At 48.8% G+C, this 25,883-nt stretch overlaps 9 protein-coding genes across 9 annotated transcripts; 7 read left to right on the top strand and 2 right to left on the bottom strand.

Moving 5' to 3' along the window:
- Positions 1–552: 552 nt before the first annotated feature.
- FPOAC1_008930 (uncharacterized protein) lies at positions 553–1,650 on the top strand (the record flags this gene model as incomplete). The annotated part of the gene is made up of 1 exon (XM_044853364.1): positions 553–1,650. One exon carries the CDS (start codon positions 553–555, stop codon positions 1,648–1,650), a length of 1,098 nt encoding a protein of 365 aa, XP_044706034.1.
- Positions 1,651–2,358: 708 nt separating this feature from the next.
- FPOAC1_008931 (uncharacterized protein) lies at positions 2,359–3,339 on the top strand (the record flags this gene model as incomplete). The annotated part of the gene is made up of 2 exons (XM_044853365.1): positions 2,359–2,374; positions 2,462–3,339. The coding sequence occupies 2 exons, from the start codon at positions 2,359–2,361 to the stop codon at positions 3,337–3,339; spliced, it is 894 nt and encodes a 297-aa protein (XP_044706035.1).
- Positions 3,340–3,658: 319 nt separating this feature from the next.
- On the top strand, positions 3,659–4,699 carry FPOAC1_008932 (uncharacterized protein; the record flags this gene model as incomplete). Its single annotated transcript, XM_044853366.1, has 1 exon — positions 3,659–4,699. The coding sequence occupies one exon, from the start codon at positions 3,659–3,661 to the stop codon at positions 4,697–4,699; it is 1,041 nt and encodes a 346-aa protein (XP_044706036.1).
- Positions 4,700–5,422: 723 nt separating this feature from the next.
- Positions 5,423–6,589, bottom strand: FPOAC1_008933 (uncharacterized protein; the record flags this gene model as incomplete). Its single annotated transcript, XM_044853367.1, has 1 exon — positions 5,423–6,589. The coding sequence occupies one exon, from the start codon at positions 6,587–6,589 to the stop codon at positions 5,423–5,425; it is 1,167 nt and encodes a 388-aa protein (XP_044706037.1).
- Positions 6,590–7,801: 1,212 nt separating this feature from the next.
- Positions 7,802–8,416, top strand: FPOAC1_008934 (uncharacterized protein; the record flags this gene model as incomplete). The annotated part of the gene is made up of 1 exon (XM_044853368.1): positions 7,802–8,416. The coding sequence occupies one exon, from the start codon at positions 7,802–7,804 to the stop codon at positions 8,414–8,416; it is 615 nt and encodes a 204-aa protein (XP_044706038.1).
- A 131-nt stretch (positions 8,417–8,547) lies between these two features.
- On the bottom strand, positions 8,548–9,561 carry NDK1 (nucleoside diphosphate kinase; the record flags this gene model as incomplete). Its single annotated transcript, XM_044853369.1, has 6 exons — positions 8,548–8,747; positions 8,797–8,907; positions 8,963–9,021; positions 9,074–9,117; positions 9,179–9,209; positions 9,290–9,561. 6 exons carry the CDS (start codon positions 9,559–9,561, stop codon positions 8,548–8,550), a joined length of 717 nt encoding a protein of 238 aa, XP_044706039.1.
- Positions 9,562–10,225: 664 nt separating this feature from the next.
- On the top strand, positions 10,226–13,156 carry FPOAC1_008936 (uncharacterized protein; the record flags this gene model as incomplete). Its single annotated transcript, XM_044853370.1, has 2 exons — positions 10,226–10,298; positions 10,350–13,156. 2 exons carry the CDS (start codon positions 10,226–10,228, stop codon positions 13,154–13,156), a joined length of 2,880 nt encoding a protein of 959 aa, XP_044706040.1.
- Positions 13,157–17,358: 4,202 nt separating this feature from the next.
- Positions 17,359–19,974, top strand: FPOAC1_008937 (uncharacterized protein; the record flags this gene model as incomplete). The annotated part of the gene is made up of 1 exon (XM_044853371.1): positions 17,359–19,974. One exon carries the CDS (start codon positions 17,359–17,361, stop codon positions 19,972–19,974), a length of 2,616 nt encoding a protein of 871 aa, XP_044706041.1.
- A 1,083-nt stretch (positions 19,975–21,057) lies between these two features.
- FPOAC1_008938 (uncharacterized protein) lies at positions 21,058–25,794 on the top strand (the record flags this gene model as incomplete). Its single annotated transcript, XM_044853372.1, has 1 exon — positions 21,058–25,794. One exon carries the CDS (start codon positions 21,058–21,060, stop codon positions 25,792–25,794), a length of 4,737 nt encoding a protein of 1,578 aa, XP_044706042.1.
- Positions 25,795–25,883: the final 89 nt, after the last annotated feature.

Raw genomic sequence — 25,883 nt, forward strand, 5'->3', positions numbered from 1 at the left:
CAACGTAAGTAACGGTTCGTTCGCCTTCACACCCACACCCTCTTTCTCCTGTTCCGTTCCTCGACTCATTCGCTACCAACCAAACAAGCATCAGCCTTACAAGCTTGGAAAGTTGTTGTCGATCACTTGTGGTTCTCTTGAGCCTTTGCTTGCCTTGGATAGGAAAAAGTGACGATGTTGCTCCAATTTTATTGAGTTTTTTTCTGTTATGCCTGTTATGCCTATGAATGTGATAGGGAATCCTTCTGCACCGTTCGATTCATGTCATGTTTTACCTTGTATTGTCTGATACTTGTGATTGCGCTGTAGCCGCCGCTGCTTATGTGTGTAGGACTTGTTCCCATTTATATACAACTTGTTTCCGTATTTTAAAAGTTTTCTTCGTATTTCTCCAATCGAAACAACCATCTCAAGTGATTGCCTATATCATTTACACCTATTCAACATTCAGTTGGAGTTGGACATCATCTGACTCCTCAAAGTACCATCTGACTTAGTACCTAGTGCTTCACATGATATAGTTGTCTAGACTTGCCGAGCAACTCCACCACCATGACAGCAGTTATGGAATACAATCAACCGCCGCCTGCATTTGACTCTCACGGTCAAAATGGATCTCGCTTTCCAATGGCGGATATCAAGGAGTCAATACGAAAGGCCTTTCCCAAAACATTAGAGCTACTGGATTTATTAGAGCAGACAAAACATATCCGCTCTGATGTTGCCCTACAACAAAAGATCGTCTCAGACCTTGAGTCACAGTTAGCAGACTCAAACCAAGAGCTCGACAGATTAGATCGCAGACGCCTGGCTGACCTTGAGTCACATAAGAAATACCGCGATGGCCATGTCATGAAGTTTTTGTACAAGGCCAGCGGTAAGGAAACCTCGTTTACGGGTCAAGCTGAGAGGGAAGAGCAGAATTACCACAACACGCTTCAGCAGGCGCATCACGCAGCAGAGCACAATTCAAGTGTCAAGGCAAAACTGGAGCAGGAACTCGAGAAAAAGAGAGAGCTTGACCAGAGTATGAAGGGTTACCTCGACCTTCAGAAGCAGCTCGACGATATTTACGACGATATCTTTTCAGGCCCGACGCCTCAATTCCCTGAAGAGGACGAAAAGGAACGACGAAGTGACGCTGCATTGTCTACTTATGTTGCTACAAAGACAGCGCTTGAACTAGACCACAAAGCTGTGGATCTTCTTGAGCAAGCGACAGCAACCATAACGGCTGGGCTGCAACAGATAGACAAGGCTCTTCAATCCGGAGACATGAACCACATCCGATATCTTAATCAAGGAAGGGACCTCGTTCAGCAAAGCAAAACAACAGTTGATCAGCTGGTGCAGCTCGGTCCAGACGTGATCGAGTTACCTCCCGAGGCTAACCCGCGCACTATGGAGGTCACATCCAATCTGGGTGAAGTCTGGGGAAAGGTTGATATCACAGGTGGTCGTGGAGAAGTAGCGCGATGCGCAGCAGCTTTGAATAATTGTTTAAGTCGGGCGAAGGAGAGGAGAGACGGCGTGTCCAAAGAGTTGAAGCGGAAAGAAGAAGAGATGGAGACGGCGAGGACAGAGTTACAGGAGATTCGGAAGGGTATCTTTGAGGAAGTTGTAGGTGCTGATTTGGTCAAGGGATCATAGACGATACCTAGACTACCTAGATACAGCTCGGGTCTCGGTTCATGGAGGGTCTTGAGCCCATGGTATTAGATCAAGTTGCTAAGCATCTTCAAATCTTTACTGTCGTCGTTAGAACTAAATATGCTTCGTCTTTTCAGCAGCGGTCGCTTAATTCTTGACAGCTGCACCATTAAATGACACAATGCCAAGGGACTCTGACAGCGGTCAAAGCGCACTGAATTGTTTATTAGCGTCAGTTGGTGCTAAAGAGGCTAAAGAGTGAAGACTCACAAGTCAGCCATTCTCATGTGAAGATGCCTCTTGATTAGACTAATAAGTTCAAGACTGATCCGAATTAGGAAACCAAATCGTCATGAAAACCGTTTTTCGTCAAATCTTCAACGATCATCAAAAAGCCGTTTGGATAATTCCCAAAGACCCTTGAAGATTGACCCAATAGCCAACCTATTTCATACCATTTAGCAAGTCCGAACAATGAATGATGATTCATGACTTTCACTAGCATCAGGGGTTTCTCACATAGACCCACTACCTATTGAAGCTTAAACACAAGGTAAATTGAACTGAGTCGCGTTCCTTATTTTAAGGGTCTTGTAAAGGATATAAAGATCCAACCCTGCCTGCCTTGCTAATGCGTGGTTGGGATTTGTATTACTATACTAGACCCTGATTATCCAGTATTAGCTTTGACCTGTCACTGTCTTTAATATGAGCAGCTCAGGAGGTAAGTTTCGTATTAAATATCTATTTAATTTATATATAAACATATATATATATACATATAAATATATAAATATACTAACAAAGTCAGATCGACCGCCTATTAATGGCTACGTTGACCCCAACTTCCCAAATCCCAACGGCGAGTGGGATACGCCCATCATTATCTATGGTTATACGCCTGCTTTCTCCCTTGCCGTCTTCGCAGCAGCTTGGTTCGCTCTATTCATGATTATCCATCTCTTCCAGACGATTCGATTTAGAAGCTGGTACTTTATCACTTTCCCTGTTGGTCTCCTTTTCGAAATTGTCGGATACATTGCTCGTTCGCTTTCAGCAAAGAAGGACCCGTACCATCTTCTGTACTTTATCCTCAACTACTTCTTTATCGTCACGGCACCTGTTTTCCTCGCTGCAGGCGTTTACACCATCCTCTCGGCAATGGTCCCTCGTCTTGGACGTCGATACTCTCTTGCGCCGCCAAAGTTTATTCTTTGGTTCTTTATCACGTCTGATGTTATTGCCACGGTTGTTCAGGTTACAGGTGCTGCCCTCATTGGAGTGAGACAGTCGAACCGTGAAGATCCCACCGTTGCCAATAACATTCTTCTTGGAGGTCTGGCCTACCAGGTCTTTTCCATCAGTGTCTTTGTTATCCTCACAGCAACCTTTCTATTTCGCGCTCGAGGGGAGATTAGCGCTCGCGGCAAAAAACTGAGTGTCTTCTGTATCGCTTTTTCAGTGGCCACCATCTTGGTTTACCTGCGAACAATCTTTCGTCTCGCAGAAACAGCCGAGGGGCTTGGAGGTCATTTATACTCCAACGAAATTTACTTCGCATGTCTTGAGTTTGCTCCTATTGCATTGGCTGTAATACTCTTTGCTATCTGGCATCCTGGTCGATGTGTAGGCAAAAAAGTGCGGGTGAAGGACTTGGAAAAGGAACAGGCTCGAGTTCAAAACTTTTAAATATAATCAAAGAATGATGCCCAGGTTTAGCTAGCTAAATTTCTATTATAACTGACACTCCAAATGTCTTGATTTGGAATCTTTATCCCCAGGTTCAAGTGCCTTGTAACTGTCAAGTTTACTGGCTGACATCTCAGAAGGTACTGAAAGTTAGATAAGTTAGTAGGTAGGTAGGTACTAAGGTAGGCTTCAGCAGCTCCACCAAAGCTTACAGCTCCATAGTAGGTACTAAGCTGTCTGTACTTCAGACCACCACAATCCCCAAGCTCCCAGCTCAACCTCCCTCATCAACAATCTTGACAGGCAAAAGAAACACACCATGCCTCCTCTCTCACCTTCAGCAGATCCCCTCCCCCGGTTAGTCACATACTACCAAACCCATCATGACTCCTCAGGAAACCTCATTTCTCCGTTGCCCCTCATCACACAACCGGGTATCACCATCACTCACGTCATTGTCGCCGCCATCCACATAAACGAGGATCCTGAGAAGATCACGCTGAACGATTATCACCCGTCTCATCCTATCTTCCAGACAATGTGGGCAGAGCTGCGTGTTTTGCAAGCTTCGGGCGTCAAGGTCATGGGCATGTTGGGCGGTGCTTGCCAGGGTAGTTATGCACGTCTGGATGCTGACCAGGACACGTTTGATCGGTTCTACGGTCCTGTGAGAGACATGGTTCGAGAAAGGGCCCTCGACGGTTTGGATCTAGACGTCGAGGAAGAGATGTCGCTCGGTGGAATCGTGCGATTAATCGATCGTTTACGCAGCGACTTTGGTCCAGCTTTCATCATCACTCTCGCCCCCGTCGCAATGTCTCTTATCGACTTCAGAAGGAACCTCAGCGGATTCGACTACGAGGCTCTGGAAGTGATGCGTGGTCGCGACATTGCCTGGTACAACACACAATTCTACTGTGGCTGGGGAGACTGCAGCAACCCACTCATGTACGATCTCATGGTTCAAAAGGGCTGGCCACCAGAGAAGATCGTCATTGGGCTCCTCACCAACTCAGAGAATGGGCACGGCTATGTGCCGTTCAACCCTCTCAGCATGGTGCTCACGACGTTGCGGGGACGGTATGGAAAGTTCGGAGGTGTGATGGGATGGGAGTACTTCAACAGTTTGCCGGGAGGAAAGAAGAGGCCTTGGGAGTGGGCGAGAGAGATGACCAAGCTATTGAGGGGGCACATCCTTTCAGAGCCAGCACAATTGACACAGCCAGCCCGACCAGAGCAGCCAGTCGCAGTGGAGGTTGCCTCTAAAAAGAACAAGGAGGTCGATCCAGATACACCAGGTGGAAAAGACGTACCACTACCGAAGCAGTTTGACTACTACACGGACGGCTCCGATGCATAGGTATCACTGCTTTCTACATTGGCAGATCTATGGCTGCATTTAGTGTGTGTTCTTTTTTCCAAGATCACAGACAAACGAAAAGTGTTTAGGGGGGGTATAATGGTGTAAAAGCAGTGTCTTCAAGGTGGGAAGATTGATAACCAGAGGCCTCCAAGACCTATAATTACTGCGACACATGTCCCACCCTCAGTCCACAGATCCAAGAACTTCACGTACGCTCCATCCGAACCATAGTTATTTACCACAATGAATAGGAACCAGCCTCGATACATCGTTGTTGACTCAGATCCTACCAGACGCCCTTGAACAAAGGCCCGGCTCAGGTGACTATCTAATTATATTTACAGACACTGTTGACGCCAGTGACTTGACGCTCTGATATACAAGACGGGTAGGGCTGTCTAGATCACTATCATCATAGCATCATACATGAGGAGCTGTCACAAGTGGCTTCACATGGCGAAGCATTTTTCTGATTTCATAAAGGTTGTTCCATCATTATTAGGGGATAGCTGTACAGGAAACTGGCGAACTAACAAATGAAATACCTTGACTCCTCGTAGAATACAGTGAACCATTGAAATACATGTCGAGGCAAAGACATAACCACATGAGCCACCAAAATTACATCCCCCTTTCGTCCATCGTGGACCACATTAGCCTTAATAATTCATGTAATGTAAAACACGCCAAACGATAACATACGGGTCATTACCCCCAACCTTAGAAGCATGCCATCCAGGGGCTGCATTGAGCCTCGACGTTGTAGCTGTTATAGCGAGGGTAAGTGCCCTTCATAGCAGCCAGAATGGGGTTGAAGAATTGCTCGTTGAACCGTTTGGTATCGCAAGATGAACACGGTCCACTCAGGAAGTTGTCATAGCTTGTGTTGTAACTGAGGTAACCAACAACGTTTTGGTGAGAAACATCAATGGCCTGTAGGCTGAAAGCCTCTGGCATGACCACCCAGTGATCTGCGGTAGAGTTACGTTTTCCTGGCACAATGGGGTTTTGGTTGAAAAGGGTGCTGTTCATGCCAATGTCATGAAGGGCTTTGATCATGAGGAGAGTCAAATGAGAGTCGGAATCGATCTGAATTCCTGCGCAATCAATGTTGATGGTGTATCCGTCTCCTTTTACTGGCTGGGCGACGCATTTGCCGGTCTGTCTATCCCAGGAGAACTTTTCGATGAAGGCTTGCCAGGTATTGGGCCAGTTGACAAAACGAGGACTGACGAGAGTAGACACAAATAGCTTACCAGCATTGGGGTCTGTGGGAGGGGCTGGATCAGCACCACCAGTAGAGCTTGGTGTTGCAGGCGGCTGCGAAATGAAGGTGGTAGCAGGAGGAGCGGGTGATGTTTGCAGGGTAGAAGTGGGAGAGCTCATGTCGCTGGGACGGGGGGGGGCCTTGTCATCGCGGTTGCAGACGAAAGCAGACAGACAAACAGCATCGTCGGTGACTGTCGTGTTGAGAGCGGCGCTGACAGGACGGCCACGATAGGCATAACAGTTGAGCTCCTGGCCGCCCTCTTTGGTGGTTACGGCAGATCCAGCAGGCATCCCATCAGCGACGGCAGGGTTGATGTAGGCTGTCCAAACAACGCCGTTGGAAAGCTTGACTGTGGTTCCCTTGGGGTTCCATGGGTACTTTCCACTTGCATAGGGAACTTCGACGGACAGATCAGGAGCAGCAGGGAATGTGGAGGCATCTTCAGGCCATTTGATGTCTTTGTACCAGTTGACCTGGCGAGATGTAGACCATTTTGGATGGGCCTTGTTGTCTCCAATGCCACAATCGGCAAGGATGAGATCTTCATCGGGGTGACGAATCTGGGCTTGGACAGTCGCCAGAAGGGCGCCGATGGCAGCCAACTTGATATAGATCATGTTGGTGATGTAGTGAGTTCAGGGAGTGTAGTGTTGGGAATGTGCAAGATCTGTAGAACTTTTGGTGGTTGTCCGTGATAGCGGAATGAGAGATCAGTTTGAGTTGGGGAGATGAAGTTGGTGATGAGAGGAGATGAAGAAGAAGAGAAGATGGAAACAAATGAAGGGGAAGAAAGGCTATGGAGGCCTCGACATCCTGCATTGAGACAGCCAAAGGTCGAGCACCTTCCCTCTGCTCTCATTCTAGTCATTTCGTTGGGATTGTTGAGTACCTGTTCAACCGTGTCTTAGGAAAGAACTTGCGCGCCTCGCGCCTAATGATTAACTGAGAGGGCAGGTGCGAGATAGAGATGATGCCATCAACTACCCAAGCCAACATATTATGTCACCAAACGCCTCCACTCGTGCCATTTTGAAACTGTTGAGAGAGAATCAGTTGACATAGAAGAACTTCTCAAGACGAAGGAGTGGCTGGAGCTCCATGGTTCGTTCGTCCAGGCCACGATGCCTTCAGTTACCCACCGAGGCAGGTACCAACCCTGAGAAATCATCAACGGATACTACCTAGTACCCGCGAAGGTAAAAATTCAGTTCAATAGATCAGTAGTCTGTACGGGCCAATCCGATTTTCTCGACGGATAGTAGGTCGCAGTTCAAGGTCACATTCGAATTATAGATGATGGTTTTGTGAAGAGGCCGTCGTTAGGCAAACATCTTATTGGAGAGACACCCGTTCTTGAATTCAAAGAAAAGCCTCCTATCTCTTGAGAATGCTTTTTTCACCTGGGAGTTTTAGTGTCTCTGATGTTGTCTTACCATAGCCGAAAGAAACATTGTTATAAGGAGGGGAGTGACACTTGGTCGTGCGTTACGGCAGACCAAATAGTGTGTGCCGACGCTGCTTGCAACGATGAGATACAACCAGATTTCAAAAAGGCAGCAAAGGTATGAAACAACCACTCACTTACTTAATGTATGGGATGGTGATTCAGAATGTATTCAACACAGAACATCCCTGACAGTTCAAACCCGTGGAAAAGAACGTTGCAATTACTTAAGCTTGCTACCCTGAAGCTTCAGTATGAGAAACGAAGTCTTGTCAATCTGTCAGCAGCTCCACTTAGGCGTAACAAAATATCAACGATGATCGCTCTATTTTCACTATTCTGATGCTGCACTGCCATCTTCAGGTTCAATTATTCCAGCCTTGACATGCGCCGCAATCTGGTAGCCTTCAATTGGCGTCCCAGCCTCAGGGCTCGTGTATTCCCGCGCCAATTCAACTCAACGGTCCGCGCCGAGTCAACCCAAGCTTCCCGTATTGACCGTATCACATCAAAGCTACCTCGACGTTTGCAGAAATACACCGGCGGTTTACGCAACGCGCCCGTTTCGCATATTGTCTCTTTTCTAATCCTACACGAAATCACAGCCATAGTGCCTGTTCTAGGACTATTCGGGCTCTTTCATTACACGAACTATGTGCCTGTCGACTACGTAACGGGCTATTTTCATGGCCATGTGGATGACGGAGTTGCTAGATTTGAGCGGTATTTCAAACGCAAGGGCTGGTTTGGCTTTGGGCAGAACGAAGAGGACGAGACAACATCGAACACATCTACGACACACCCTGACTCGAAATCTGAGAAAGCAATTGAGCGCTGGCATAGTGGAGACGGACGTTACAAGGTCCTAGTGGAGGTTGCTCTAGCATATGCGATTACCAAGGCTTTACTGCCAGTCCGAATTATTGGAAGCGTCTGGGCTACGCCATGGTTTGCCGGTGTGCTCATGAGAGCCAAAGGGGTGTTCACGCGCAAGCCTTAGTCACTCATGACAATGAGACCTCAAGTTTGAGAAGATTTTGTCTTGATTTTGATATACCCACAGAGATGAAGTCATCCCACTTATATGTGCTTTTCCATTCCGTCATTTAGGGTGTCATATCGATGACAGATTTAAGCCTTCTCGTAGACCCAGTTGAACTGGGCGGACTTCCAGGAGACAACCTCGCCGTCCTTGAACCAGAGAGCAATCTCCTTCTGGGCGTTCTCGACGGAGTCGGAACCGTGGCAGACGTTGCGGCCGACGTCGATGGCGTAGTCACCACGGATGGTACCGGGAGAAGAGGCAAGGGGGTTGGTGGCACCGAGGATGGCTAGAAATATGATTAGCACTGGTATAGTCGCTGAAACAGTCAAACATACCACGGCCAGTCTTGACGGCGTCACGGCCCTCCCAGACCATGGCGCAGATGGGGCCAGAGTTCATGTACTCAATCAGACCGGGGAAGAAAGCCTTGCCAGCGAGATCAGCGTCTGCGAGTATGTTAGAATTCATGGACATGTCAGGTGGATAGTTTTGGTGACAAACAGTGCTTCTCGAGGTGCTCCTTGCCAGGGGTGACAAGCTTGATGGCAGCAAGCTTGAAGCTAATTGAAAGTTAGTTTGTGTAGTAACGTTTATACAGATACAAGTGCTTACCCTCGGTTCTCGAAACGAGAGATGATGGGGCCAACGAGTCCACGCTGTGGGAGTTGAGTTAGCTCTATTCGAATCAATCACGTATCAACACCAAGGCCGGTTTACCTGGACACCGTCGGGCTTGATAGCGATGAAGCTATAGTAATATCAGCACGAATTCATAACATAGGAGCATCAACCCTGATGGGTGTATAGCTTGGTGGCGGGGTAGCTTACGTCTGCTCGGAGGAGGACATTTTGGCGATGTTCTTGTCTGGTATGACTTGAGATGTAGGAACAGAGGAGGAAACAGCAGAATGGCAAACGGGGACTGGAGGGGAAAGGCTTGAAGAAGGCGGTGAAAAGAGGATATAAAGGGCGAGGAGGGCGAAGAGCAGAGCAAAAAATGGCGGGGCAAGATTTTCCGCAGTCCTCCGTCTCTGTTGCTTGCTATTCTCGTTGCCGCTCACGGCGGGGTCTTTTCGCTGGCGGGGCTCTTCAGCAGCCATGATGAGCTGGCGTTGAGGGGTCTTGGTAGGTGCGAGATCTGGGGAATTCACACGGACACGTGACTGGTAATTGGTTGATGTTGACACTTTGGTTCAGGAAGGAGTAGAGACAGATCAGACGGTTAATCAATATAGATGGATGTTGATAAACTTCAGCCAATCTCAATCAGTTTTAGTGCAAAACAAACGATAGAAAAAATAACTTACAAAGCTCATGAGATGTCACCAACACACAACAACTACAAACTTCCGATCAACAAAGTACAGTGCAATAACGTCTAAACTCAATGGCAAAGAAACGAGTTACAAAATGAAACCTAGAAACTGGTTCTTATCAGGTCTAGTCTTCTACTGAAGCTTGCCCCGCCATCTTGTTACCCGCTCCCCTGCGTCTTGCACTAATCCCGTTTCGGATTGAAGTTTCACTGGGAAGCCAGGGAGCTAAGGGACAGCTTGACTTCGACATCATCAAAGCTGAGGTTATCCCCAGCACAAACCCCAATAACAACACTCACTTCTGCTAGACAGAGGATTTCACGGTTGATATAGGGCAGGAGACTAAATTCTAATTCTTGCTTGATATATCTACGACATACTCAATTTCTTTGTTTAACTTTCTGATCGCGGTCTGGTTCTTGACCGTCTAAACATCATGAGGTCAAATATGGCGTCGTCCTTTCGCTGGACGGCGCTGTTGCTGCTGTTTGGCATTCTGAGCTGCCTCATACAGTCGGCTGGTAAGCCTTTGCACTAGTCCTTGATCAATTCCGAGCTCACAATCGCTCTAGTTGCTGTTAAAGAGAAGGACTTCAAGAAGTGCAACCAATCCGGCTTCTGTAAACGAAACCGCGCTTATGCCGACGACGCTATCGCCCAAGGTTCTAACTGGAAGGCACCTTACGAAATTTTGGCCGATTCGACATCTTTCGAGGATGGAAAGCTGGAGGCCATGGTAATCAAGACCATCAATACCAACGGAGACACCGTTCGCCTCCCCCTTACAATTTCCTTCCTTAAATCTGGTGCCGCCCGAGTAACGATGGACGAGGAGAAACGACGCAACAAGGACGTTGTACTCCGGGACGACAGTCAAGTTCGTAAGGAACGATACAATGAGGCTGATAAGTGGGTTCTTGTTGCTGGTCTGGATCTCGACAAGGACGCACAACTTGCACATCAAGACAAGACTCAAATCAACATCAAGTATGGAACTGATGCCAAGCAAGAGGCCATCGTCAAGTTTTCGCCTTTTGAAATCGACTTCCAACGCGATGGTAACTCGCATGTCAAGTTTAACGACCGTGGTTGGTTGAACATGGAGCATTGGCGACCCAAGATTGAGAACAAGGAGGGCGAGGAGGCCGCTGAGGATGAGAGTACATGGTGGGACGAGTCTTTTGGTGGAAACACTGACACCAAGCCTCGTGGACCTGAGAGTGTGGCCATGGACATCACTTTTCATGGATACGAGCACGTATTTGGAATTCCTGAGCATACTGGCCCCCTGTCATTGAAGCAGACTCGTGGTGGAGATGGCAACTACGCCGAGCCCTACCGCATGTACAACGCCGATGTGTTCGAATACATCCTCGACAGCCCAATGACACTCTACGGTGCTATCCCTTTCATGCAGGCTCATCGTAAGGATTCGTCTGTTGGTGTTTTCTGGCTCAATGTTGCTGAGACTTGGGTTGATATCACCAAGGACAAGAGCAGCATGAACCCTCTGAGTCTCGGTGCTGGTGGAAAGACAAGCACTCATACCCATTGGATTTCCGAGAGTGGTCTCCTCGACGTCTTCGTGCTTCTCGGTCCCACTCCCTCCGATCTCACCAAGACATACGGAGAGTTGACTGGCTACACTGCGATGCCTCAAGAGTTTGCTATCGGTTATCACCAATGCCGATGGAACTACATCTCCAGTGATGATGTCAGGAACGTTGATCGCAACATGGACAAGCACAAGATTCCATATGATGTCATCTGGTTGGATCTTGAGTACACCGACGACCGAAAGTACTTTACCTGGGAGCCTCATTCATTCCCCGACCCTATTGACATGGGTGAGCATTTGGATGCCCATGGCCGTCAGCTTGTTGTCCTTCTTGACCCCCATATCAAGAAGACTGACAACTACGCCGCCTCTGAGGAAATGCTTGCTCAAGACCTTGCTGTCCACAACAAGGAGGAAAAGCCGTATGAAGGATGGTGCTGGCCTGGAGCTTCCAACTGGATTGACTGCTTCAACCCCAAGGCAATTGAATGGTGGAAGACTATGCTCAAGTTCGACAAGTTCAAGGGTACCATGAGTAACACCTGGATGTGGAACGACATGAGCGAGCCTTCGGTTTTCAACGGACCCGAAGTAACCATGCCCAAAGACAATATTCATCATGGAGGATGGGAACATCGTGATGTCCATAACCTGAACGGCCTGACCTTCCAAAACGCCACTTTCCAAGCTCTCCTTCACCGTGAGAAGGGAGAGCTTAGACGACCTTTCATCTTGACACGAGCCTTTTACGCTGGATCGCAAAAGCTTGGCGCCATGTGGACAGGAGACAACCAGGCTGACTGGGGACATTTGGCGGCTTCTATCCCCATGACTTTGAACCAGGGAATCTCTGGTTTCCCCTTCGCTGGTGCTGATGTTGGAGGCTTCTTTGGCAACCCTGAGAAAGACCTACTTGTTCGCTGGTACCAGACTGGTGTGTGGTACCCCTTCTTCCGAGCTCATGCGCATCTCGATGCCCGACGTCGAGAGCCTTATCTCCTAGGCGAGCCTTACACCCAGATCTCGACCGCCGCTATCCGACTCCGATACACTCTCCTGCCTGCTTGGTACACTGCGTTCCACACCGCGGCCCAGGACGGAAGCCCCATTATCCGACCCATGTTCTGGACGCATCCCACTGAAGAGGCTGGCTTTGCTATCGAGGATCAGTTCTTCGTTGGCTCAACAGGTCTTCTAGTGAAGCCGGTCACGGAGCAGGGCAAGGAATCAGTTGACATTTGGATTCCTGATGATGAAATCTACTATGATTACTTTACCTACGATATTCGGAAGACAAACAAGGGCAAGCATCTTACAGTGAGCGCACCACTAGAGAAGATTCCCATTCTACTCCGAGGTGGGCACATCATCCCTCGACGCGACACCCCTCGACGATCAAGTGCACTCATGCGATTCGACGACTACACGCTTGTTGTCTCAGCTTCCAAGGCTGGCGCCGCAGAGGGTGAGCTTTACGTTGATGACGGTGATTCATTTGATTACGAGCAAGGTCAATACATCCACCGTAAGTTCACCCTCGGTGGTAACACATTAACTTCTCTTGATGCCGAGGGACGTGACACCAAGTCAGTCAAGGCTGGCTCATGGCTGAAGGCTATGGAAAACGTCCACGTCGACAAAATCGTCATTGTCGGCGCACCCAAGACCTGGGACCAGAAGGAGGCTCAAATTGAGTCAGAGGGACGAACATGGACAGTCAAGATTCAATATCATGCAGCTCAGGGTAGCCGTGCAGCCTTTGCAGTCGTGGGTCGAGTTGGAGCCAAAATCGGTGAAGATTGGAGCATTAAGCTTGCTTAATGACAGATGTTTAGTTTAATTAGAGGTGGGGAGAAGCTAAGAATAGACACGTTTCTGGATCGTGAACTGGTCCATGAATTAACGGTTGGCGGCAGCACCCGTGAGAACTGTAACTTAACCGTGACTAGAGACTTACATATGAAAGGGAGCCGTGAGCACCATGGAACCACCAATAAGGCAAGTATCAACATCTATGCTGCGTAACGGAAATATGGATACATTGGCCTAGTGGGGAGGATAACGAGTGCAAAGCCAGGGTGAAAATTAAGCATGGTTGGGAAAGGCCGTTGGAAAGTTGTGTTTATCACCACGGTGGTGTCTGTGCAAATGGAGCCATGAGCGTTTTTGACAGGCAAGGGCAAATGAATCGACCTACTTGCTGTCAGTGAGAAATAGGTATCTACCTGTCATGAAGCTGAAAATTTGGTCTAACTATGCAAATGGACTTACGTATTTTATCTGCCAAATGTTTATAACACCGTGGAGGCAAAAGACTCCAGGCTCATTAACTGGGACATGCGCGAATCGACAAGATGTATGTATGTAAACAAGACCTGGTACATATTATGCATGAAAGTTCTCCACTGAAGATTTGCTCGCGTCGAGATACTCAGTAGGCGAGTTGTGATGTATAGAATGGAGCAATGTAACCTCCTTGGTGAAATTAAGCTTCTTGATTAGAAACCCGATATCCGGCATGGACGGACATGGATGGAAAGCAACTTGTGATTTCTCAACAGAGCTGAGTTCGGGTTACCAAGACAAAGCCAATACTGTTTGTTTCCTGCTTCACAATAGACCTTGTGATGTGGTTTCATCTTGTACAGGCTGGCAAGTCTCAAGGAAGTCTATATTGACGATTCTTTGTCATACTGTTACGGTCTTTCTCCAGTATAGCATCCTTAACTTTTCTAGAGATACCTATCGTAAAGATTCGTGATTACTCAAGTGGCTTCCCTTTATTTGGGTGGAATAGTAGGGATGGTATTGACCTTGGAAGATCCATTATATAAGGAAGACAGCCAGTCGACTCTGGACGAAAACGAGGGCAGACCGAGAGATACGCACCAAAGCAGTTAATCAACAGCATCTGAGATAAGCCAGCGGACTGAACATCTGAATGAGATTGAACAGACAATGGCGCGGCCCTTTAGTAATTGTGAAGACGATGGGGAAGACCCCGTGCATTAGAACACGATAAACCCATACCTAGAGCATTATGCCGAGCGATTCCATAAATCATCTGCTTGAAAGTTCGATGGCCGCTTCCTATACAGAGTACGCATGCTTAAATGAGCATTGGCATAAGGCGCTATTTCCATTGTGGGCGAGTATTATAACACAAGAAGTGGATTTGCTCCATGACATGCTAGGCAAAGTGTTCCTTCATGGTTAATGCTTAGCACTGTATTGATTCGTCTGCTGTAATATCACTAGAATTAGACACGCGAATATTAGAGGAGTAGCAGCAGCAAGTAGACTACTCATCTATCTCACCTACCGCCTTTTCCCTTTAGATATTGTACTACTGGGTAGATGTTCTAAATTGAAACGACATTGACCCCTGGCTTAGTGTGTCAGGAGTTGGAACTCCTGAGTAGAGATAGTGCATTGCATCGAGATGATTGAAGACTTGACTCTAGTAGCGAGTTGGAAGAGATAACCCAAGACTTGATGGTGATTCAGACGCGAATTAGTCTTTTTATCATTCTTTTGAACCCAGGTCATTATTCCCCTAAGGTAGATATCCTGAGATTCTACATAGCATCGTCCTTATCTACGTGCGTGCGGTAGGACAAGGATGGTGTCACTGTCTTAGAAACTGCGCTGCGGGCGTTCTGACGAACTGGGGGATTGCCCCTAGCACAAAACCCCCTGAGCTTGAGCTTTGATCACTCTAGTTAACGGGTTAAGGTCTTTGCTTTCTGTGCGAGGCTGTTGCTGCTTTCTCTGTATACTCTTTGCTGTGTGTGGATAATAGAATTCTTTGAGCTGGGCATAGGTTTCCATAATATGTCTTGGCTGTTGAGCTGGAGCCCTGAAATTTTGTAAAAACGGAGGTAGCATGGTTCGTCTAAAGTCTGGGCAAAGGATTTTCAGGTGACATTTTAGGGGTCCTGGATACAATTTTCTGTGGTTTCATGATGCTTCTGAGTGAGGCTCTTTTGTGCTGAAACCAAAGGCTTTTGTGCTAATCGCTACCTACCAATAATTCTACGGTATATGTCCGTACTGTGAGGGTGCCCCCACGCTGCAAGCCAAGAGACTACACACAGCTGATGAAGAAAAGACGGGATGGTGCTGTCTGTGCCTGGTGGAAAAGCCATCATTTTTGGTGTGGTACGAAGGTATGCAGGGGAGCACACCCTTTCTATTGAAAAGCTTCCAATCGAAGCTCGACAAGAATTTCTCTCAACGGGAAGAGACGGATTTGGAAAGAAAAAAAAAAAGAAAGTCTTTTTTTTTGTTTTCCCTTTTCGCCGCCACCAAGCAATATCATCATAGGATGATCGTCGTCATATGGCTGTCACATCTGCATGAAGAATACGAGGGCGAGATGGGCAAAGTTTGACCAAGATTCCATGATCGAATGAATGAATGAATGAATCAAAACTGCTTTACAACCTTAGTACCTACGACAGATTGCCTCACAAAAGTGGATATGAGCATATCTCGGTCGATTTCTTGGCTCGTGACGTCAGCGTGGTTATTCCCTGCGATCAAATGTTTTTAGCTTCCCCTGGGCCTGTTGAATTCAATGCGCCTGTTTGTGTTTGGGTGTCAGATCAGATCAACCATTTGGTTCCCCTGCAGATGGAAGAGCCTGTTGTTCTTGTGAATAAATTGTGACAACACAATCATATGAGATCTACATCAGCTTGTGAAACAAAAGGTCCTCCCCAACCGAGAACAAGTGATGAGTTGAATTAGTACCTAAGTTATTAAGTTGAGATCCCATCGTCTTCTTTTTTTTAGGGGTGATAAACGCTATGGTCTTGGCTTGGGGCGTGCTCTATTAGACTAAATTCCCATCCATCCATTCTATCGGCGGCACCCTCGGGGTTTCCCATTTGGGTGTTCCACGGTGACACCATCCATGGAACAGTGTCTAGAGTATCCGTCCACTAATCGCCCTCCGGTAATACGGGGCTTCGGGTGTCCTACTCATTACTCGACACTTGGCGGCCGGTCGCTAGGTCTTGACTCTACTCCGGCGGCTCCACTTGCTAACCACACCTGAACTTGTCACTCCCAGTGAACGGCTGAACAGTGACAATTGTCTTTTTTTTCTTTCTCTCTCGATCGCTGGTGAATTCAGTAACGGAGGCGAGTGCCATTTTTAACGTTTAATGACAATAATAAAGTGAAAAAGAGGAGCAAAAGGAAGAAAAGGTCCATCCATGATGGAACATCAAAGAACAACACCGCAAGTCAATGATGGACCACACAGCATAAAGAACAGTGGATAAGTTAATTCCGCTTCACATGGAAATGCCATTTACTATGTATTCCATCTCTCCCTGACATGGTTTGGCCAAGAAATCAACCAAGGCTACCTTATCTGTACTGACCCATTCTTCCTCCCTCTTGGCTGTATCCATTGCTCCACGCCTACTGAACTGAAAGTGTTGAACCTCTGGCCGATCTCTTAAAGCTCGACAACATCCCCGTCGCCCGCAGGGTTTCCAATAATTCCCCCAGATTCTCTCCTACTCTAGTTCTTTTTTCTTCTCTCTTTTCCTTTTTGACCTTTGTAAAGATTTCACCTCTCCTTCTTTTGTTCGAGAGTAGAAATAACCCAAGGCTGGGATCGGAGTGACGACATCATATCACCTCTTCCTCCCCCACAGGCAATCAACCCAAAAACACCAAGGAACCCAACCTTGTGTGTATCTAAACGACCACGCGTCGCCTCACCAAACGAGAAACCCCATTTTATCTGCGAGATCGATGTCATCGAGGATCATCATCTGATTGATCCACTTCCTTACTATTTCCGTTTCCTAATTGTCTCGTCTCTCGTTTTGTCACATCACCAAACCCCCAGTGTGGGTATTCATCACTCGCTCTCCACCACAAGTTGGACAAAGCCCTTCTAAAATAATCTCTTGGACATTGATACTCTCTCCTATCTCACTACCTTGTCTGATCTCTCGGGTAAAACCTCGTGTAGATAGTGAATATCATCAACAGGGACCATCATGAGTTCAGATCCGCCTCCAAATGGCTGGGAGGAGAAGGAGTTGAAAGACTTCAATCTCAGACAACCACCTCCCTCAAGAAATCCTTCACAATTCAGCGCTCAGCAATCGGAACCAGCACCGGCGACTTCGCCTAAATCGCCTGCCGACACAAGAAATCCGGCTCCTCCAACAACACTCGATACATTCCCTACTCTGCAAGCTCCTGTCGTCACCAATGACTCGAATTCAATCCGATCTCCTGTTAGCCAGCGCGCAGATGCCTGCCGACTGGACGACAACATTGAGCTTTTGCGAATTGAGCGTGCTGTTTCCGCCGAGGCTCGCGATGATTCCAGTCATTTCAAACAGCGAGCTCACAACTTTGAGCCTGAAGATGCCTTCAACGCGCCCATACCCTCTGAGACCATGCAAAGGGAGAAGCAGCCGGATGCCGATGCTACGTTGCTCAAATTCTGGATGTTTCTCCGAAAGTTTCCTCGATTCGTCCGATACTGCTTATACCTGGTCCCCGGAGCTGCTTTGCTTCTCATTCCTGTCTTGCTGGGTAAATTCGCCCTCAAGGATGATGGTAAGCGACGGGATGTCAACGGTGTCGACCTCATGTGGTTTGGTATCTGGCTCGAGATTGTATGGGGTGTTCTCTGGGTTTCTCGTATGATTAGCAGTATTTTGCCCCCAACTCTCAAACTTGTTGCCAAGCTCTTCGGATCTACCAACGCCAGCAAGTGGAAAGATATCGGATACCAGCTTGACTTGCACACGGCCGTCTTTCTCTGGTTCCTCGCCATCCTCATCTCCTTTGAGCCGACCATGATGAACCACAACTTCCGAGACCAGAAGCCCCATTGGGTCAGCATCATGAACAAGGTCATCATTGCCTTGTTCACCTTGGCAGCTCTCAACTTTGTTGAAAAGATCCTCATTCAATGGATTGCTTTCACTTTTCATCAGCGAACTTATGCGACTCGAATCGACAACAACAAGGCCGATGTTGGCCAATTGGTTCACCTCTATGAACATGCCAAAGCTCACAACGAAAAGACCGACTACTTCTTCCAGCGCGGTAGTGGCTCCGCTAGTGGCGCGCAGACTCCGATGCAGACACTACAGGACAACGCTCGTCAGATCTTTGACAAGGTCGGGTACGTAGCTGGTCGAGTCGGAAACGACTTGATCGGTCGTAAAATCGATAGCAACCACCCTCGTCGAGTTGTCAACGAACTTCTCCGGACCAGTCAATCGGCACATACCCTCGCTCGTCTCATCTACCGCTGCGCTGCCAAGGAGGGCAATGACCTGGTTTACCAAGAAGACATGGAAAGAATCTTTGGCAGCGAAGAGGAGGCCGAGGCTGCTTTCATGATGTTTGACAAGGACATGAACGGTGACATCTCGATTGACGAATTTGAAGCTGTGTGCAACGAAATCCATCTCGAAAAGAAGGCCATTGCTGCTTCACTCAAGGATCTTGACTCGGTGATTAAGAAACTCGACAAGGTCTTTGTGTTCATCATCATCATCATCACCATCATTGTTTTCATTTCGATTCTTTCTGGATCGGCTGCTGCTGCTCTTGGCTCGGCAGGTACCGTTGTTCTGGGTCTGGCCTGGGTTCTTCAAGCCACGGCCCAGGAGTTCCTCCAGTCCATCATTTTCGTTTTCGTCAAACATCCCTTTGATGTTGGCGATCGTGTAACTGTCTACGGATCTACCGGTGACAACATGATGGGTGATGATTTCTACGTAACCGAGATTTCTCTCCTCTACACCGAGTTTAAGAAGATGCAGGGTCACATCGTGCAGGCTCCCAACTCGCTCCTCAACAGCCTTTTCATTCTCAACCAAAGACGATCCAACGGTCTCGCGGATGTTGTTCCACTGGTGATGCGTTTCGGTACACCTCAGCACATGATTGATGATCTTAAGGAACGAATGACCGAGTTCTGTCTTGCCAACAAGCGCGACTATGCGCCTCGTATCATTACCGAAATGGTCAAGGTCGATGACGTTCGATCGTGCTTGATGAACATGATCTTCTTCCACAAGACAAACTTCCAGAACGAACTGCTGCGTCTCAACCGTCACAACAAGTTTGTAACAGAGCTTATGACCCAAATGGTAAATGTCGGCATCCAGTCACCATTCCGCATCGAGCCTGGTGGCAGCCGCGAGCATCCCATGTACTGGTCTGGTATGCAGCCACCTCCATATGGCAAGGAGCCAGATCATGGTAGTGAACATGGCCGTGGCGTTGACCTTCACGATAAGCCCGTTCCCCATGAGCGGCCCCTTCATTCTGAAGGTCCTCCCCTGAGCCATGTCCCTTCAAACTACAGCACCCGCCGAGGAGGAGCTGAGCGCATGCGCAGCATTGACCAGAGCTTTGACTTCCAGGATGTTTTCGACAATCGACGAGACAACGTTCAAGCACATCGCCTGGCATCGATCCGGGAAAAGGAGCGTGGAGCCCGAGCTGAGGAAGAGTCAGAACGACGATCGTTGGCCAGCTCTTCAGGCGTTGATCGTCGCACCTCAACAGAAAGCCGACGACACGTATTCAACCGAGTGAGGACAGGGTCTAGGAGCAGTAAAACCCCCGGTAATATTGTCTAGAAGAGCTTCTTATGATACCTACGAAAAACCAAATCTTTACCTAGCATATAGACATTCAGATTGGAACATCTGGAGTGGTGTTCAGTTTTCATTTTCTTGGTTGCGCATAGATTGCAGCACCCCACACAAAACGTTAGTTAAACAGATCGACTCAGCAGATAGAGAGCGAGAAAAGTTTACACAAATTTTATTATTAATTCATAAAACTCGACAAGCCGTGATAGAATCAAGTGTTCTTGCTTGTGGTCATGATACTATAGACGTGTCGTGGCCCATCGCTACGGACCGGGCGGGACGCTACAGGGGTAATCCTGGGGTAAATGCAATGATGTAATGTTTCAAGCATGAGATCTGAGCTTGTATCTTGAACTCAATCGGTTATTCTCATCTCGCGAACTCTAGCAGTTGTGTTGGCCGTGCAACTAGATATCAATGCGTCTTGTGTAGGTAGCGTTCATTAGGATCATCATGCTACAATCCTTCCAGGAGAATGAGAACCCCTCAATCAAGGCTGACACCCCTAGTCAAAGGGAACCAAAACCATGGTGGTAATTAGAGCTGTTAGCGTAATTAAAGGGTCCATCAAGTCCGCCCTACAAGCTCTGTATCCAATAACTACAGAGCGATTCAATAGCTTGTCGGCCAAAGTGGAGAGACCAATGTTCAGCTCCCGCGCATCAGGATCAGGCCTTTTGTAGTTGAAACCAACTTTCAGGTTAGGCCGTAGAACAAGGGATGAGAGCTTGAGCCTGAAGTGTGTATATATTAATGAGCTTACAGTACCTTTTTCTCATCTGCTTCTAGAACTATTCATTGCGAAATATACTGTTGCAGATCTGCTACCGTTGCGCCTCGATTGTGCTCCCAACAGCCACCCGCCGTTGCCTAAGGTCAGTTGTATCCAATGGTTGGCCGTTGTCTTGTTCAGCTGAACCTCACCCTCAACCATCCCCGGACACATCGCATCTTCCAAAGCCTCGCTTTTGAGAACGAGCCGAGTCGAGTCTCGCCCTAAGCAATCATGCCCACCGTCGCGGTGCAATAATACCGACCTCATAATAAGAAAAGCGACAATAAAACTAAATGTCCGGCCTTCCAGAAGGCTGGGAAGCCGACTATGATGGCCGTCGCTGGTTCTACAAGTACAAACCCACGGGACACATCCAGTACCACTTCCCCAAGGAAGGCGATGAGTTTCCGGACTTTATTGATAGTTTTTCACCCGCGCCGGACCTTGCGCCCGAAGAACGGCTCGAGTCGCAGCAACAGGTTCGGCGCCATGGGAGTACCACCGCGGCGCCGGCCAGGCTGAGCCCCAAGAAGGACGATGGAGGGTATGGTATGTCGGCTACGGCGCGACCGGTGAGTATGACCTGGGATGGAGCGTTCGAAGAGGAGAGCACGGTTTTTCAGCCAGAAAACTTTATGTACCTCGGGCCAGGGACGTATACCGATGTGAGTCCGCTAGCGGAAGAGGAAGAGGAGGCTGCAAGGAGAGTTGTTGCGGGGGGCATCGAAGGGAGAGTCGACAAGAGTCCTTCAAAGGGTGTAAGTCCTTTGAACAGCGAAAGGACAACGCCATCTCAAAGCACTGCAAACGCAGGCCCTATCGCAGGAGAACCAGTATTGGTGCCGCCTACAGTCGTCGAAGAGATTCACGAAATGCCGAGCCATGAGCCTCCGCCAGCACCTGATCCTGTGGGCATCATCGCAGAGATGCCGACATACGATACGGCTCAAGCACACATCGAAAAACACCCTCCACCGATCGAGATGGCGGATAATACAGTTCTGGCGCCTATAGAAACTGCAGTCCCGGTGGCTGAGTTACCAGAGCGAACGAGTCCAATAGAAAAGAAGAAAGATGAACCACAACTCGCGCCTGGATCGCTGAGGAACTATAGCATACCCATGCGGCCGTTGAAGATTGATAAAAATCCACTTGAGGATGCACCACCCATGGTTCAACCATACAAGCCAGAAACTCGTATCGAGATACCACCAAATCCGGCGCCTCTGCGACGATCGACTTTTCAACCTGGCGAACCAATGGCTAATTCGAGTCCTATTCGACCACCCGACAGAGGTCACGCTGGTACGCCCAACGTGCTCTCGCCGCCTCAAGTGCCGCCTAAGCGTCCATTAGATGAACCATCTCAACCTCAAATACCTTTTAAGCCAGCTTTCGATCAGTCTTCTCGGGCTAATTTACCACCAGTTGCCGCTAAAAATGCACCATATATCCCAGGGCAAGAGCCAGAATTATCTCACATGCCATCTGTGTTGAAGCCTGCACGTGGGAAAGGCCCTGGGCAGCCTGAACCTGGTCCTACGAGACCGCCACAGGGCCATGTTTATGTGCCACCCACACAAGGAAAACATCCGCCGTCCATGACTCCAGCACCTATGGTTCAGCAACAGCGCCTTGAGGAACCGCGAATGGGTGTCCAGAGAATCAATACTGTACCTGATTCATTGCCTTCCCAGAGGCCACAATCTGTGATCCAAAATGGGCATCAAGGACTGCCACTTAGTACAGCTAATCGGCCGCATATGCCAAAACGGCCTGCCAGCGTGATGCCTGACATGATGGGAACGCAAACGCAGGCTCAATATCGGAGTCCAATCGAGGGCGTTCCACCCAAAAACCTGCCCCGATCTGCAACAGCCGGACCTGGAACTCAATTTCCTCCATATCCAGTCGATAATCTGCCTTATCCTGACGACCGACCAGCATTTCGTAGAGAAGATCCTCCATATCCCGAAGAGCCATTCGTGCAAAAAACTTCCATACCAGATCGAGGCCCCGTTAATCCGTCTCCTCCGCCTCACAATAATCGACGGCATTCATCATACAGCTCTGCTATCGTCTCGCCTGACTCGCGACATGGCAGCATGTCTTTTCCTACTCAGACACCTTCTCCAATGGAACACAGTCGTCGTGCATCTACCACTTCAAGTTCTATTCCCAACTACACACCTTCGCCCGTGTCAAATACGCCGCCATCTACGCAGGGCTTGTCGCTAACGCCCCCTCCTGCTACAGGAAACCAATATCCTCAGGGGTCTTACTTCAACGTGCAAGATGCTGAGGGTCAGAGTTATAATCCTGCTGCTCGAGATGTGCTGCGTAGGCAGTCTCTGAGCCGTGGTGTAGACCCAAGACGCAACTCTGTTGGTACAGATCCTGTCACTGTTCAACGTGGATCGCCTCTGGCACAGCAGACAGTTCAAGGTTACAACACAGTGCCGCAAGGACTACCGCATTCTCAGTCTGTACCACAGGTATCCCAGGTTAATACCGCTCTACAGAGCCAGCGTCCCGTTGCTCCCACGCCACCTCCGCAAGGCCAGCAGGGCCTCGGACGCATCGAAGAATATGAAGAAGTTCCAATCGGAACTATCAGTCGATCATCAACAGCAAGTATAACGTCCGAAACAAGGAAAGGATCGTTTTCTTCGTCGGCACAGCCAAGTCCAATGGGGAGTCGAAGAGCTAGTTGGCAAGCAGAAGGTCCGAGGAATGTCCCACCTGGTCAGTTCCAAGGGCAGCAGATCCAAGCACCCCAGAGTAATATGGGACAGCCCGTGCCTCAAGGGCAAGTTTCTCAAGCTGCTCCCATGCCACCACAAAATCTGCAACAACTGCAAAGGAAGCCTTCTCAAGGGAATGCGCATCACCTTCAGGGTCAACAAGTACCTATGCATGATCCGAGAGTACCTCGAGGGATGCCGCAGCACCAAGGTGTTGTACCACATGGGCAGCTTGTTCAGGGACAAATGTTTCCACCGCACGCTCAGAGCAGAGCGCCCCAACCCGGACAGATAAACACGCAGGTTCAAAATGCTCTTCAGGGACCTGTACCGCCTGTGCTGCCTCCCAAACCTGTACCAATGAGGCTGCAAAAACGATCTACCTACGGTCCATCAAGCCCAGTAGGGCAAACAGTTCCTCAAGGACCTTTACCTCCTAGCCTGAAAGGAGAGAACCAAATACAACAGCAAGGTCCCATTACAAGCCAGATGCCTCCCCCAGGGCAGCCAACCCTCCTCCAAAAAGCGCATCCCAGCCGAGTACAGCCTCACGTTCAAATTCCCCAAGACCAAGGAAGCTGGCAGCCTAACCCGCACCCCGTGATGCCTCAAAACACACGGCCAGTGTCTATGCAGCCTCAGTCAACACAGAGTGCTGGTTCGAAAGAAGGCAAGGAGGGGAAGAAATGGTTGAAATGGCTGAAGGGTGGTTCCAAGTCTGTTTCGCATAGCCCGACTACACCAGTCATTTCTTCGCCTATATCACCAGTTATTGGACGCCCAGGCTGGGGCGGGGGAGAATATTCACAGCAGGCTGTATGGCAACCTGGGCAAGCTATCTCTACTGGGCCGCAGCCAGGTCTTCAGGGAAACATGCCGCCGCCTCAGTCGGTGCAGATGCAGATGCAGACGCAGATGCCTCCTCAGCCTGTGCAAATAGCCCCTCAGCAGGCGCCGGTACAATCTCGACCTGTTCAGAGACAATCTCATTCTTTTCAGACGGTTCATGAGTCAGATAAAATGGGCTTTCAAGCTGGCCAACCCGGTCAAATGCCTATTCACTCTAGGCAGATACCTCCTCAAGCAGAACACTTGCCGCCTCAAAGGAAATATTCGCCTCCCCAGCAGGTCCAGACGCCTATACGACAGGAACAAATGGCCCCTCCTCAGAATCAAATGCCTTCCCAGCCAAGGCAGCTATCCTTTCAGAAGAGACTGTCGCTTCAGCAGACGCCAACACCAGCGCAGTCTAACGACATGGCTATGGCGCCTAGCCAGGGTCCGCCACCAGGCCCAGCACCAATGCATTCTCAACCTGAACCTCGAGCATATCGCGTAACCGCACAATCTACAGCAGGGCCTCCAGTAGAGAAGCCAGCGAATTCACCAGCAAATTTCTCACGGTCTGTTAAGGAAGCGCCTGTGGGGAGCCAGCCTGATAGCGTCGCTCGTCAACAAGTAATACCACCCTGTCAACCTTCTCCTGGTGAAGTTCGACCTTTGGAACAAGCTCCTGTGCCTCGGTCTAAAACACCTGAAACCACTCAGCCGCTCCAGACCTCTGCATCCCATTATCTCCAGCCTGATTCGACTGTTAATGAAAGTCTGTCGCCACATGCACCGGCAGCGAGTCCAGGCCATTCTGATACAGCCAACACTCCTTTGAGTCGCATGTCTTCTCAAAAAAGCTATTTCTCTGACGCCGGTTCGATCACAACAATCGAAGTGGCACAAGCCCAGCCACAGGCTGTGTTGAAGCCCTCTATCGTCCAAGTGAAACGGAAATCGACAGGCATGTGGCGCCAATCCCAAGAGATCCAGCAACACAATGCTTCCCAGTCGAGCTCAGACGTCACTCCAAGGATCTCTGCAGAGACACCTCGTGCTGGAACAGAGCCAGCTTTGCCACCCTCGAGTCTTCAACATCAGCAAACCGTTGCACAACCTGGACCTGCTCATGAGATGGATACCCTCAAGTACGATAACACTACGGCACCCTTGTTCCACGATTCCAGTGCTCCAAAGACTGCTCAAATTGATACTCGGGACGAACACAAGAACAAAGAACCAGCAGCGCCATCAAAGTCTGAACAGCCCTCGGCTGCTGACACAAATAACGATATCGCCCCGCTTGAACAGAACAATCACGTTGTCGGAGTCAAAACAAACGAGGTGCAGTATGCTCCTACCAAACCAGCTCCTCTGGTGGAAGACAAATGGGCAAAGAAACCGGTGGTAGATTATTCTGGTGGAGATTGGGGAGACGATGATGACTGGGACTATTGATAATTGCATATTGTACACATGGTTTCACTTTTTTTTACAGCAATCATATAGCGAAGCACATTGTTTAGTGTTAAATTTGAATGTGGAAA

This window comes from Fusarium poae, chromosome 3, assembly GCF_019609905.1.
Source record: "Fusarium poae strain DAOMC 252244 chromosome 3, whole genome shotgun sequence".
NCBI classification, from domain to species: Eukaryota; Fungi; Ascomycota; class Sordariomycetes; order Hypocreales; family Nectriaceae; genus Fusarium; species Fusarium poae.